The sequence below is a fragment of the Panulirus ornatus genome, chromosome 43 (genome assembly GCF_036320965.1).
Source record: "Panulirus ornatus isolate Po-2019 chromosome 43, ASM3632096v1, whole genome shotgun sequence".
Lineage (NCBI taxonomy): Eukaryota > Metazoa > Arthropoda > Malacostraca > Decapoda > Palinuridae > Panulirus > Panulirus ornatus.
The window spans coordinates 16,062,439-16,075,590 of record NC_092266.1 but is presented as its reverse complement, the minus strand read 5'-3'; the positions used below and the strand labels follow the sequence as shown (position 1 = coordinate 16,075,590).

The window sequence follows — 13,152 nt, the reverse complement described above, 5'->3', positions numbered from 1 at the left end:
CGTCTGGGGTAAACCATGGAAAGCTGTGTAGGTATGTATATTTGCGTGTGTGGACGTGTGTATATGCATGTGTATGGGGGTGGGTTGGGCCATTTCTTTCGTCTGTTTCCTTGCGCTACCTCGCAAACGCAGGAGACAGTGGGGAAAAAAAAATATATATATATATATATATCATCCCTGGGGATAGGGGAGAAAGAATACTTCCCACGTATTCCTTGCGTGTCACAGAAGGCGATTAAAGGGAAGGGAGCGGGTGGCTGGAAATCCTCCCCTCTCATTTTTAGTTTTCCTAAACAAGGAACAGAGGGGACCAAGTGAAGATATTCCCTCAAAGGCCCAGTCCTCTGTTCTTAACGCTACCTCGCTAACGTGGGAATTAGTGAATAGTATTGACAAAAAATATATGTGTGGGTATATATTTCTTTTTCATACATGCTTGCCATTTCCCACGTGAGCGAGGTAGTGTCAAAAACAGATGACAACATCCTGAGAAGGAAAATTCCTCACTTGGCCCACCATCTCTGTTGCTTCCTTTTTTAAAGTAAAACAGTAGGGGGGATTTCCAGCCCCTCCCCCAACTACCACCCCTTTTAGTTGCCTTTTACGACATGCAGGGAATACATGGGAAGTATATTATGGTGAATATGCATGAAACAAATGTATATATTATGATACATAATACTCACAATGATTAATAACTGTAAAGGGCATGAAAAAATTAAAAGGCCAGATTCAAAAGAATGCCAAGAACTCTTGTGTTGCCAACTCAGAAACTTTCATGAAAAGCATTATATATCATTATTCATATATCAAAATATATAACACACACATGGAGAGTACATCTTGACCTAATAAGATCCATAAAATATGCAAATAACTGAGCAAAGAATATAGAGAAAAAAGATGAATCACCAATGACTGTGCCATTGTTTTATAAGTGAAGTTTCAGCTAACCAACACATGTGGGCAACACCTTTTGCTGACTGGGAAAGGGTTGGTGAACTGCATGGGATTTTGAAAGTTTTTCAAAAAACAATGGGAAAATCCTGTTATTGCAGCTAACTACAAGTTGCTATCACAGGATTTTCTATTTCATCACAGCAAAAGGACTAAGAGAGGTGTAATAGCAAGCCTAGTATGACTGAAAGAAGTGATTTGAGTGTGCTCATATGGTTTGAACATATGGAGAGGATAAGTAGAAAGATTGACTAAGAGGATGCACATGTCAGAACTGGAAGGAAGAGATGAAAACTGAGAAAGGTATGATGAGTTGTCAAGGCCTAAACATTCAGGAGAGAGAAGCATGAGTGGGACAGAATTATTTGATGTACTGTGATGTACATTGGGTGATATGTTGTCACTGCACTGATTCTAGCACATAAAGTGCTCATTAAGGTGCAAAAGGTGACCACAAGTAAAGATAAAATAATAAGAGGTACATTTTCAAGAGGATAAATCAATGACATAATGAAAGAAAAAAATAACATAGCCATTTTAGGGGAAAGCCTGACATGTGATCTGTTTTTCTTACTTATCTATCCACAACACAACCTTGCTAATCTAACCACAACATCTTCCTGTAAAATCATGTGCAGAGACAGTATCACAAAAGCCTTGAATATTCTGCAATAATGCATATGGTATTTCCAAACTATAATATAAAATTCTATACAAAGTACTATAAACTATGCTATCAACAATAGTAAATAATTTTGATAACCATAGTTCACAGATAATACTCAGAATCATAAAAAACATATTTCTGCAATTTAATGAAAACTTAGAAGGAACTAATATCATATATAATGTACACTTTATAAAAACTATTTCAATTAGTTATTATGAGCATTATTTTTTACTTATCACTACAAATTTTTACATGCAAAAAAATATAAATATAAACATACATTTTGATCTTGTGTAAAAGTAAACTAGTAACACAATCTCTGTAGGCAAGTTGGATGGAGCACCTTTCATTTCATTTAATTTAGCAAAGGAAAAGAGATATAACATATGTTATAACTGGTAACTGCCTTGAAAATACAGATTATGGTACCTACCAGTCCATTTCAAGCTACTGATCATATATACTAAAAGTTATAAATATTTTGACATTCAAGGTCATATGCTCCTTGTATAATGTTCCTAAAAAATCTCATAATGTGAAAAGTCATATGATATTACATATACTCATATGAATACATTACAGGATTGCATTTCCCCTTCTACTATGTTAATTTCAATATACTAGATAGAAGTCATTGGACTGCGGTTATCCTACAGATAAAGCTCTAACTGCTGAGACTGTAATATACAGAACATATGTAAAAGAAAACAAAACTAAAGATATAAACACCATAAATAAAGTCTAAAAATTATTTAATAGAATGTCTACATTTTCAAGTATACACATAATACTGAGACACATTCATATTTACTGTGTACTCATTTCATCAACTGTAACAGTTCTTTTAATCAGAGCTGTTACTTTTTCCAGAAACTAGCAATTCTGTCTACTACAGAACTAAACTAGCCATAAATTCAGCCTATGCTTGTCTTCGGCAGTGACTAGACTCCAGTTCTTTTTTGTTAGAATCGGATGTGGTAATCTGGGCGAACATCTTCCAAATCTAAGCAGCAAAATCAGCCATTCACATGGTATAAAGCATACGACTATGTACCTCTAAAATATTACCTGCATTACTTAAATTTGTTACTGTGGATATATAAATATTCTGCATGAGTACTGTAGGTAGGGTAAGAGTTAATATACATACATACATACATATATATATATATATATATATATATATATATATATATATATATATATATATAGTCCACCAAGATTTGGGTAGTGCCTCCCTAATTTCCATCCCCAACCTAAACTGTTGTGGAGGTATCTGATATATTAAGCTATAAGGATAAATATCAACTGTTTACACAGCTGCCAACAAGTAAAATTAAGTTAACTGTCATACTGATATGTATTGGAGACTTGCACCATTCAAGTCATTTCTTTCAAAAACTGGTTTCAAGCATGAATTATATTATTGTCTAACTGGAAGGGGTATTGTAACTAAAGCATCAACCACACAACTATTATTCTTTAAGCATTAGTGTACAAGGTAAGCCTCAAAAATAGCCATGGCTGAAGAGGAATCCACATCACACATATTTTTGAGAAATGAAAAAAAAATTATGCACAAATTCTAACACATTCATCACAATCCTCAATCATGCAATAAACAACTGAATGTTGATATGCTCATTCATATTTTGACTGAAATCAAGGATTATCATACATAGCAGTCTACTAAGCAATGTTGAATCTTGATAATACAAACACATTTACGCTTCATAAAACTTCAAAACAAAGAAAAATATGGGCATGCTGAAGTTATCATGTTAAATCAATGACAATGACATGCAAAATAAAATTACTGATCTTACTTTGTATTAAATTTTCTATCAAAGAAGAAAAAACTTCCCAAAATCTATTCTAAGAAAAAGATGAAGCTTTTACTTATATGTTTGCATGGACAAGATTCAATAAAAGACTCCAAAGGCAACTTTAAGCCAAATATGTGGTGAGCAAAGGTGTTGGAGGTAAATACAAGTCAATAATTCTGAAGAGATAGCAAAGATTCATTAAACCAACTGAAATAAAGAAATAATGAAGGAGTTATTTTACTAGGTATCTTGAGACTGAAGAAAGAAGGGATGTTCAATGCTGTAAAGTGGAAGCACAAGAGGCGCATGCGAGCAGAGAAAAAAGGAAGTAGTTCATTAGAAGGGTACAAAAAAAGTATTTGAAGTGAAAGAAACAACTGTCTTACAGGTGAATGAATAAAACCATTTTTCCTCAGGGCATGCAGAATGCTCTTAGAGGGGAAGACAGAAAAGGCACTTAGAGGGGAAAGATGAAGAGGTCTTCAAAAGGATGGAGGAAGAGGAATAAGAAAAATGGGAGTGAGAAAAGAAATTTCTTTTAAGAAAGAAAAACAAGACAAAGTTATTAAAAGAGATTAGTATGGAAGAGATCCTGGGAGGGACAGAGATAAAAGAATTTTGGAGTAGAGAAATACAGTTCTCGATGAAGGAAGAGAAAGATTCTTGGGATGAGTAGCAAGGTACTGAAGTATTTGATTCATAGTGGGAGATGTTAATATCTGGAGTGAAAAGTAGTATGTATCTAGACCTAATGGAGACAATATCAAATTTCCTAAGAATATGGCAACTTCTTAAGAATCATGAGAAGGGTAATGGTTCTGTTTTGGGTAGACTGCAAAACTTGGTGATAAGGGTCATCAAATTTCATAAAGCTGACATGGGAAAATTCATAAATCAATGTGGTAACTTCTTTAAAAGAAAAAGAAAGTCTGTGATTGATTTATGAAATGGGACAATAATAAATACTTCACACTGAAGTGAAGGAAACTAAAGTTAGTCAAGTAATGGGTCAGTTTAATGAACATTACAACAAAGGTTTTTGAGCATCAAGTCATAATGTGCTCTGTCTGTCTAAAGGTTGAGAGGTAAGATATCTTAATTAATACTGGAAAGGATTAAGAAGCCTTGTATGAAATTATCCACATGAAAAATAGTTGAGTACTCTACAAAGAACTTCCAGAAGCTAAAATTATAAACAAGACTGGGATCATGTGAAAAACTCAATGTGATTCATTCTATGGTGCATTCACATCTGGTTTCAAATATGACCTACTAACTTTTTGAAATGCTAAAACATTTTTAGGTTGCCAACTGATGAATGAGTAACTACTGTGAAAATTTTTGTAGATATGGAATACTGTGAAATATTTCCAATAGACAACCTGTCACGTAAAACCATACTAAGTTTCCAGACAATCCAGCTAATGTCTTAGGGAAGTTGAAAGTCAATGAATGACACACAGCAATGAAGAGGTGATGGGCCACAGAAGTAGCTCAGCCAGCTGAGCTAACAATACATATGTTAATTTATTCAGTTAAGGCTGTGTTGCCAAAGGAAAGATAAAACTTTATGTACAAAGAAAGATTCTGACTTTTTTTTTTACAAAGGAAACTAACCACACTAGGATATTTTGAAGAGATATATCTACTTAAACTAAGATATGTTATATGAAAAGAAAAAGAATGAAATGCAATAATGAACTGGGAAAAGAATAATCTTATGGAGATGGAGGAGGATGAGGCTGGAGTCGGGGTGGTACAGAGTAGTTCTCATGAAGACTGTGGTGTGATCCATCTAAGTTCCCAATATAAATATTAGTTGGTGTAGTTGGAGTTAAATCTTCAGCAGAACTGTTAAGAGAGAAGCTTGTGGGTGGTGAGAGAGGTGTGAGTGGGGTAGAAATTGACTTGGGAGGTATGGGAGGTGGTGGTGGGGTGCGGTGGTTGCGTGGGGAGAGCAACGGAGGGGTGCCAGGGGTGGAGGCAGGAAAGCCGTTACTGAGGCCACCGCCGCTACTGCTGCATCCATCCACACCATCACCCACGGGTTGATCACACCCAAACATGGCAGGCGACGGACACTGTATAAAATTATGTAAACGTGAACTATGTTCAGATATTCACACTAAGAAGAAGCAATATTTACAAAGATATTCCAAAACTAATTCTGATAAAAAATTTACATACAGCAGACAGTACACATAATTTGTTTCAGCAATATACTGCATATAATAAAAAAATGTGTTCTCTATTGATCACATGAGCCAGATATTTAACACTGGCAAATAATTCTGAATAACTATTCAGAAAAAATATTTATATTGTCTCCTACATTGAAACTCGCAGCACGTACCTTCTTGACCATCCTTTTGGGCAGTACAGGTGGAGGTGCATCATCTTCCCCACCAAGACTTACAGACCTAGTTTGTCTTTCACTTACTGTAACATAAGGAAGATACATCAAAGGGAATACCTATAGCAATCTCCAGAAAATTGGTATCCTTTATGAGTAAAGTTATTCTATCCACAAACATACAAACTCTCCTTTTCCTACATAATACTTGACAACACTTAACTCACAAAGCCTATTCTTTGTAACTCTAAACTTTCCTGCAGTGAGCACTATGTGCTAGCCCTGCCTTTTGGCAAAATGGTGGAAGCAATAGATAGAAGTAATAGGCAGGAGCTTTTGGTAGTAACAAAGTGGTCGGTAGGAACATAGGCAGTATCATTAAGTGGAAGGAGTCAATAGGAAGGATCATCAGCAAACACTTTGTTAGAGTTGCCCTCTATCAGTCGCTTGTTTAGGGTGATGCACTAAAGGCTAAGAAGCGGCACTGGAGTTCACTAGTTATGGAGAATCTCTTGCAGTGGTCATCCCCTTTTGGGGGTTCCAGGTGGGAACAGGTATCAGGGATAAAGACCAGAATGGTAAAGGCTAATAGATCTAATTATGTGTGAAACATAAAAATACTATATATATATTGAGCTAGGGAGATTTTTCTTTGTCTTTAGATGCATATGACTTTCTAGGATTTGATGAACTGCAACTCAAATCAACGAGTCAGCTTTGACACCCACTACAACTTCCCACGTATTTCCTGCGTGTCGTAGAAGGTGACTAAAAGGGGAGGGAGCGGGGGGCTGGAAATCCTCCCCTCTCGTTTTCCAAAAGAAGGAACAGAGATGGGGGCCAAGTGAGGATATTCCCTCAAAGGCCCAGTCCTCTGTTCTTAACGCTACCTCGCTAATGTGAGAAATGGCGAATAGTATAATATATATATATATTTTTTTTTTATTATTATACTTTGTCGCTGTCTCCCGCGTTTGCGAGGTAGCGCAAGGAAACAGACGAAAGAAATGGCCCAACCCCCCCCCCATACACATGTATATACATACGTCTACACACGCAAATATACATACCTACACAGCTTTCCATGGTTTACCCCAGACGCTTCACATGCCCTGCTTCAATCCACTGACAGCACGTCAACCCCGGTATACCACATCGCTCCAATTCACTCTATTCCTTGCCCTCCTTTCACCCTCCTGCATGTTCAGGCCCCGATCACACAAAATCTTTTTCACTCCATCTTTCCACCTCCAATTTGGTCTCCCTCTTCTCCTTGTTCCCTCCACCTCCGACACATATATCCTCTTGGACAATCTTTCCTCACTCATCCTCTCCATGTGCCCAAACCACTTCAAAACACCCTCTTCTGCTCTCTCAACCACGCTCTTTTTATTTCCACACATCTCTCTTACCCTTACGTTACTCACTCGATCAAACCACCTCACACCACACATTGTCCTCAAACATCTCATTTCCAGCACATCCATCCTCCTGCGCACAACTCTATCCATAGCCCACGCCTCGCAACCATACAACATTGTTGGAACCACTATTCCTTCAAACATACCCATTTTTGCTTTCCGAGATAATGTTCTCGACTTCCACACATTCTTCAAGGCCCCCAGGATTTTCGCCCCCTCCCCCACCCTATGATCCACTTCCGCTTCCATGGTTCCATCCGCTGCCAGATCCACTCCCAGATATCTAAAACACTTCACTTCCTCCAGTTTTTCTCCATTCAAACTCACCTCCCAATTGACTTGACCCTCAACCCTACTGTACCTAATAACCTTGCTCTTATTCATATTTACTCTTAACTTTCTTCTTCCACACACTTTTCCAAACTCAGTCACCAGCTTCTGCAGTTTCTCACATGAATCAGCCACCAGCGCTGTATCATCAGCGAACAACAACTGACTCACTTCCCAAGCTCTCTCATCCCCAACAGACTTCATACTTGCCCCTCTTTCCAAAACTCTTGCATTTACCTCCCTAACAACCCCATCCATAAACAAATTAAACAACCATGGAGACATCACACACCCCTGCTGCAAACCTACATTCACTGAGAACCAATCACTTTCCTCTCTTCCTACATGTACACATGCCTTACATCCTCGATAAAAACTTTTCACTGCTTCTAACAACTTTCCTCCCACACCATATATTCTTAATACCTTCCAAAGAGCATCTCTATCAACTCTATCATATGCCTTCTCCAGATCCATAAATGCTACATACAAATCCATTTGCTTTTCTAAGTATTTCTCACATACATTCTTCAAAGCAAACACCTGATCCACACATCCTCTACTACTTCTGAAACCACACTGCTCTGTATATATATATATATATATATATATATATATATATGAGATGTTTGAGGACAATGTGTGGTGTGAGGTGGTTTGATCGAGTAAGTAACGTAAGGGTAAGAGAGATGTGTGGAAATAAAAAGAGCGTGGTTGAGAGAGCAGAAGAGGGTGTTTTGAAGTGGTTTGGGCACATGGAGAGAATGAGTGAGGAAAGATTGACCAAGAGAATATATGTGTCGGAGGTGGAGGGAACGAGGAGAAGAGGGAGACCAAATTGGAGGTGGAAAGATGGAGTGAAAAAGATTTTGTGTGATTGGGGCCTGAACATGCAGGAGGGTGAAAGGAGGGCAAGGAATAGAGTGAATTGGATCGATGTGGTATACCGGGGTTGACGTGCTGTCAGTGGATTGAATAAAGGCATGTGAAGCGTCTGGAGTAAACCATGGAAATCTCTGTAGGTATGTATATTTGCGTGTGTGGACGTATGTATATACATGTGTATGGGGGGGGGGGGGGGTTGGGCCATTTCTTTCGTCTGTTTCCTTGCGCTACCTCGCAAACGCGGGAGACAGCGACAAAGTATAATAAAAAAAAATATAAATAAATATATATATATATATATATATATATATATATATATATATATATATATATATAATAAAAACTAGACTGAAGATGTTTGACTACCCAGAAGCCTGTTTGTATGAAGCACTAGCAATATCATGGATATATGTAAAGTAAAAAATAAATCACCCACAAAGCCTATGAGCATGTTCTCTCTGGGAGACTTTAGAGAATCTTATGTTGTAGCCCTTGAAATCTTAGAAGCTTTCCCAAACTTTCTTTTGACTTTCTTCCCTCAATCTGTTCTCTCAAATTTATTTTCCTCTGTGACTGTTCTTTCTCCATAACTGTTAAATGATCAACTTCTTCCTCTTTCCTTATCAACAGTGGCGTCCATCTGGGTTCTATCATACCTTCTATGCTCTTCCTCATTTTCATAAGTGAGTCCCTTTAGTCAGCAAAAGACCAAACACACTCATAGGCTGACAAATCAACACTGCATTCATCCAGTCTTTCAAATCTGCACAATATAGGTCTTGTTTCATCACAACTACCTCTGTAAACTCAGGCTGGTCAAGATTACCCAAAAGGGTAGATGTAACCCACCCAGTTTCTTCCTAAAAACTCATTTAATTCAAAATCCTTTCATGACTTAATTCCACCACTCAACACAATAAACATATTTAGCCTTTCTATTCTACTACATAAAACCCATCTTGGAAACCCCTCATTACATATACATGGGGAGAAAGAATACTTCCCATGCATTCCTCACGTGTCGTGGAAGGCAACTAAAGGGGACGGGAGCAGGGGGCTGGAAACCCTCCCCTCTTGTATTTTAACTTTCTAAAAGGGGAAACAGAAGAAGGAGTCACGCAGGGAGTGCTCATCCTCCTCGAAGGCTCAGATTGGGGTGTCTAAATGTGTGTGGATGTAACCAAGATGAGAAAAAAGGAGAGATAGGTAGTATGTTTGAGGAAAGGAACCTGGATGTTTTGGCTCTGAGTGAAACGAAGCTCAAGGGTAAAGGGGAAGAGTGGTTTGGGAATGTCTTGGGAGTAAAGTCAGGGGTTAGTGAGAGGACAAGAGCAAGGGAAGGAGTAGCACTACTCCTGAAACACGAGTGGTGGGAGTAGGGAGACACATTAGGTAGAAGTGCTTGGTAGGAACATTAGGTAGAAGCATCTGAAAAAACTGGGCTACAGTCACCCTCTGCCAGTGGCCAGTTAAGGGTAAGGCATTAAAGGCTATGAAGTAGCACTACAGGTAATTCTCTCAATATTTCAATTAAGGCTCGGCCTTGATGTGGACTTTTGTCCATGACTGGAGCCTATGAAAAATGGAGACTTCTGCCATGGCAACCCCCTTGAGGGAGTTCCAAGAGGGAATGGGCATCAGAGATATAGATAGATAGAAGCCCTAATAAAAATAATAATCCAGGTGTTGGGGTTAATATTCAGAAGAGCATAAGTTTAAGTCTATACAAGCAAGAAACCACACCAAACTAGGAGTGTCTCCCAGCATGCCTTGAGGTCTGCCCACTAAGCATTAATGATGCAACTTTTTTTTGTTAAAAAAGAAACACAACACTGTATACTTTACAATGCAGCCTGCATTACTGGCCTGCAAGCAGGTAAAATTTCTACTGATGCAGCCTGCCTGTGTCATCGGCCAGCAAATGGGTGAAATTTGCACAACATATCATGATGCAAAATGGTTAATGGAGAGCAAAGGTTCAACTTTTTCCCATGAGGAACTGATCTCTAAAACAGATACTGCAGATGCTACCTTAGAATCAGAATAAGAATCCTCTAACCAAAAGGGGAAGTGATCCATGGCTTACTCGGAACTAGATGGAGGTCTTAACTTATAAGAGTGGTTTCCTAATTTCTCTCTGAAGGAGGGAAAAGGATGGTAAGGAACACAAAAAGAGCCTTGCAGTTGTGAACAAGGATTCTATCAAGTTCTCAAAAAATGCTTCAGCTGTTATAGGTCCAATGAAAGGTTTACACTCTCAAATTTGATGGATTATTTGAAAGGACATCCTCTTCCTTCAGATAGAGCACCAACAGTGGAACTGTTTAGCCTGTACTGAAGTGGAATCAACCTGTGCACAGTTGGGATAGGCTCTGTCTGCTTAAATCATTTGTGGAGTGAGGAAAGATCCAGGAGCATCCTCAACTGGTGAGGCACCCAAAACTTTAAGCACAAGATTCTGCTATTTATCATTTGTTGTTCAATCCATCAGGAAAACATGTCTACCCTTCTTTCGTTCATGTTTCAAAATTTGCTATTATCTCTAACAATGCAAACTGTGGAAGCAGCCTTTGTTCAAAAGATTTACACAAAAAACAACTCAAAATACAGCTCTGACATACCAAGGCCTCCCATCAAGGATGAAGAAATATTTGGAAGAAATACAGCGGCTTTGCATGAAGATCAGCTTTAATTGACCTAAATATTTGGTAATATTACACATTTTACATCTTGGCTAAAAATGAAGTCTCACCCAAAGGGATGCATGATCCTCTAATGACTATGAAAGGGAAAAAAATAGACCATCAAACAAAAATTAAAGTTATTCAGGATCCTTCTTATATTAAGTTGTGAGATTCCCAGTATTAACCACACTCCTATTCTATCTTAGTGGGCAGGTAACATTTTCTTTAAGAATTAAGAGAAGAAAAACTGCAACTTAAAACAGACCAGAATATAGCACTCACAAGTACAGCATTATCTTAATAGATTAAATGACAAATATCAAAAACAGAGGAAAAATATTGATCCTGACAACTGGTTTGGAAGCAGATATCTTGTTGGTAATGCAATCCAAGAGAATTGTGTGCTGTCACGTGGCCAGGAGCCTATGCCATCATCTTTGTTGCAGTATATGAATGGACAAAAAGAGCCTAAAACAAGTAGACTACCACTAAATAAGGTCCTAACCCAGTTTTTCCTCGACAATCTCCCATGCTCATGGGACTAACTGTTGAAGAGAGAATAAAAAATATTCATTTTGCTTCTTCCACATGACCGATTTCTAAGCAGACAATTGCATTCTGAGAAGAACCAAATGAGTTCTCACCCTTGATCCCAGACCAGACAAAAAGGGCAGAAAAATACAGAGACACATCACGTCTCATGCTCTATTACTATTACTACATGAGAATTCCAGCTATATAATGTACCACAACTGGTAATTGCTACATAAAAAACATACCTCTGGGAGGCAGTGGGGGAAGTGATTCTTCAGATCCATGTGAATCACTCCAGGAGGTATTTAATGAGTCGTGAGTCCCAGAACTTCTTGCTGTTCGAGGACTTGGAGGTCGGGAATGCCGCCACCGCTGACTTTCATCACTGAAATTCATGTGAAATTGTTTATAATGTCTTTCATCACCTACAATACTAATACAGTACAACATACTCAAGAATTATTTTCTTAAGTGTTATGAATTATAAATGGAAAATCATGGAGAGAATGAGTGAGGAAAGATTGACCAAGAGGATATATATGTCAGAGGTGGAGGGAATGAGGAGAAGTGGGAGACCAAATTGGAGGTGGAAAGATGGAGTGAAAAAGATTTTGAGTGATTGGGGCCTGAACATGCAGGAGGGTGAAAGGCGTGCAAGGAATAGAGTGAATTGGAACGATGTGGTATACCGGGGTCGACGTGCTGTCAATGGATTGAACCAGGGCATGTGAAACGTCTGGGGTAAACCATGGAAAGTTCTGTGGGGCCTGGATGTGGAAAGGGAGCTGTGGTTTCGGTGCATTATACATGACAGCTAGGGACTGAGTGTGAAAGAATGTGGCTTTTGTTGTCTTTTCCTAGTGCTACCTCGTGCACATGCGGAGGGAGGGGTTGTTATTTCATGTGTGGCGGGGTGGCGATGGGAATGAATAAAGGCAGACAGTATGAATTATGTACATGTGTATATATATGTATGTCTGTGTGTCTATATATATGTATACGTTGAGATGTATAGGTATGTATATTTGCGTGTGTGGATGTGTATGTATATACATGTGTATGTGGGTAGGTTGGGCCATTCTTCCCCCTCTTTCCTTGCGCTACCTTCGCTAACGCGGGAGACAGCGACAAAGTAAAATAAATAAATAATAATATATATATATATATATATATATATATATATATATATATATATATATATATATATATATACTTCCCACGTACTCCCTGCGTGTCGTAGAAGGCGACTAAAAGGGAAGGGAGCAGGAGGCTGAAAATCCTCCCCTCTCGTTTTTTTTTCCCCAAAAAAAGAAGGAACAGAGAAGGGGGCCAGGTGAGGATATTCCCTCTAAGGCCCAGTCCTCTGTTCTTAACGCTACCTCGCTAACGCGGGAAATGGCGAATAGTATGAAAAAAAAAATATATATATATATATGCGTCTGGGGTAAACCATGGAAAGTTGTGTGGGGCCTGGATGTGGAAAGGGAGCTGT

General features: G+C 38.4%; 1 protein-coding gene across 3 annotated transcripts in view; it reads right to left on the bottom strand.

The window, feature by feature from the left end:
- Positions 1-1,492: 1,492 nt before the first annotated feature.
- The window catches only part of spg (dedicator of cytokinesis spg), a 392,951-nt gene continuing 381,291 nt past the window's right edge, over positions 1,493-13,152 (bottom strand). For all 3 annotated transcript variants that reach the window (XM_071687033.1, XM_071687034.1, XM_071687035.1), the window contains 3 exons: positions 11,906-12,045; positions 5,807-5,892; positions 1,493-5,534 (listed from right to left, as the gene is read on the bottom strand). In XM_071687033.1, coding sequence (XP_071543134.1) covers positions 5,172-5,534; positions 5,807-5,892; positions 11,906-12,045 — 589 coding nt within the window. In that variant the 3' untranslated portion in view covers positions 1,493-5,171. The remainder of the gene's footprint in view (positions 5,535-5,806; positions 5,893-11,905; positions 12,046-13,152) is intronic.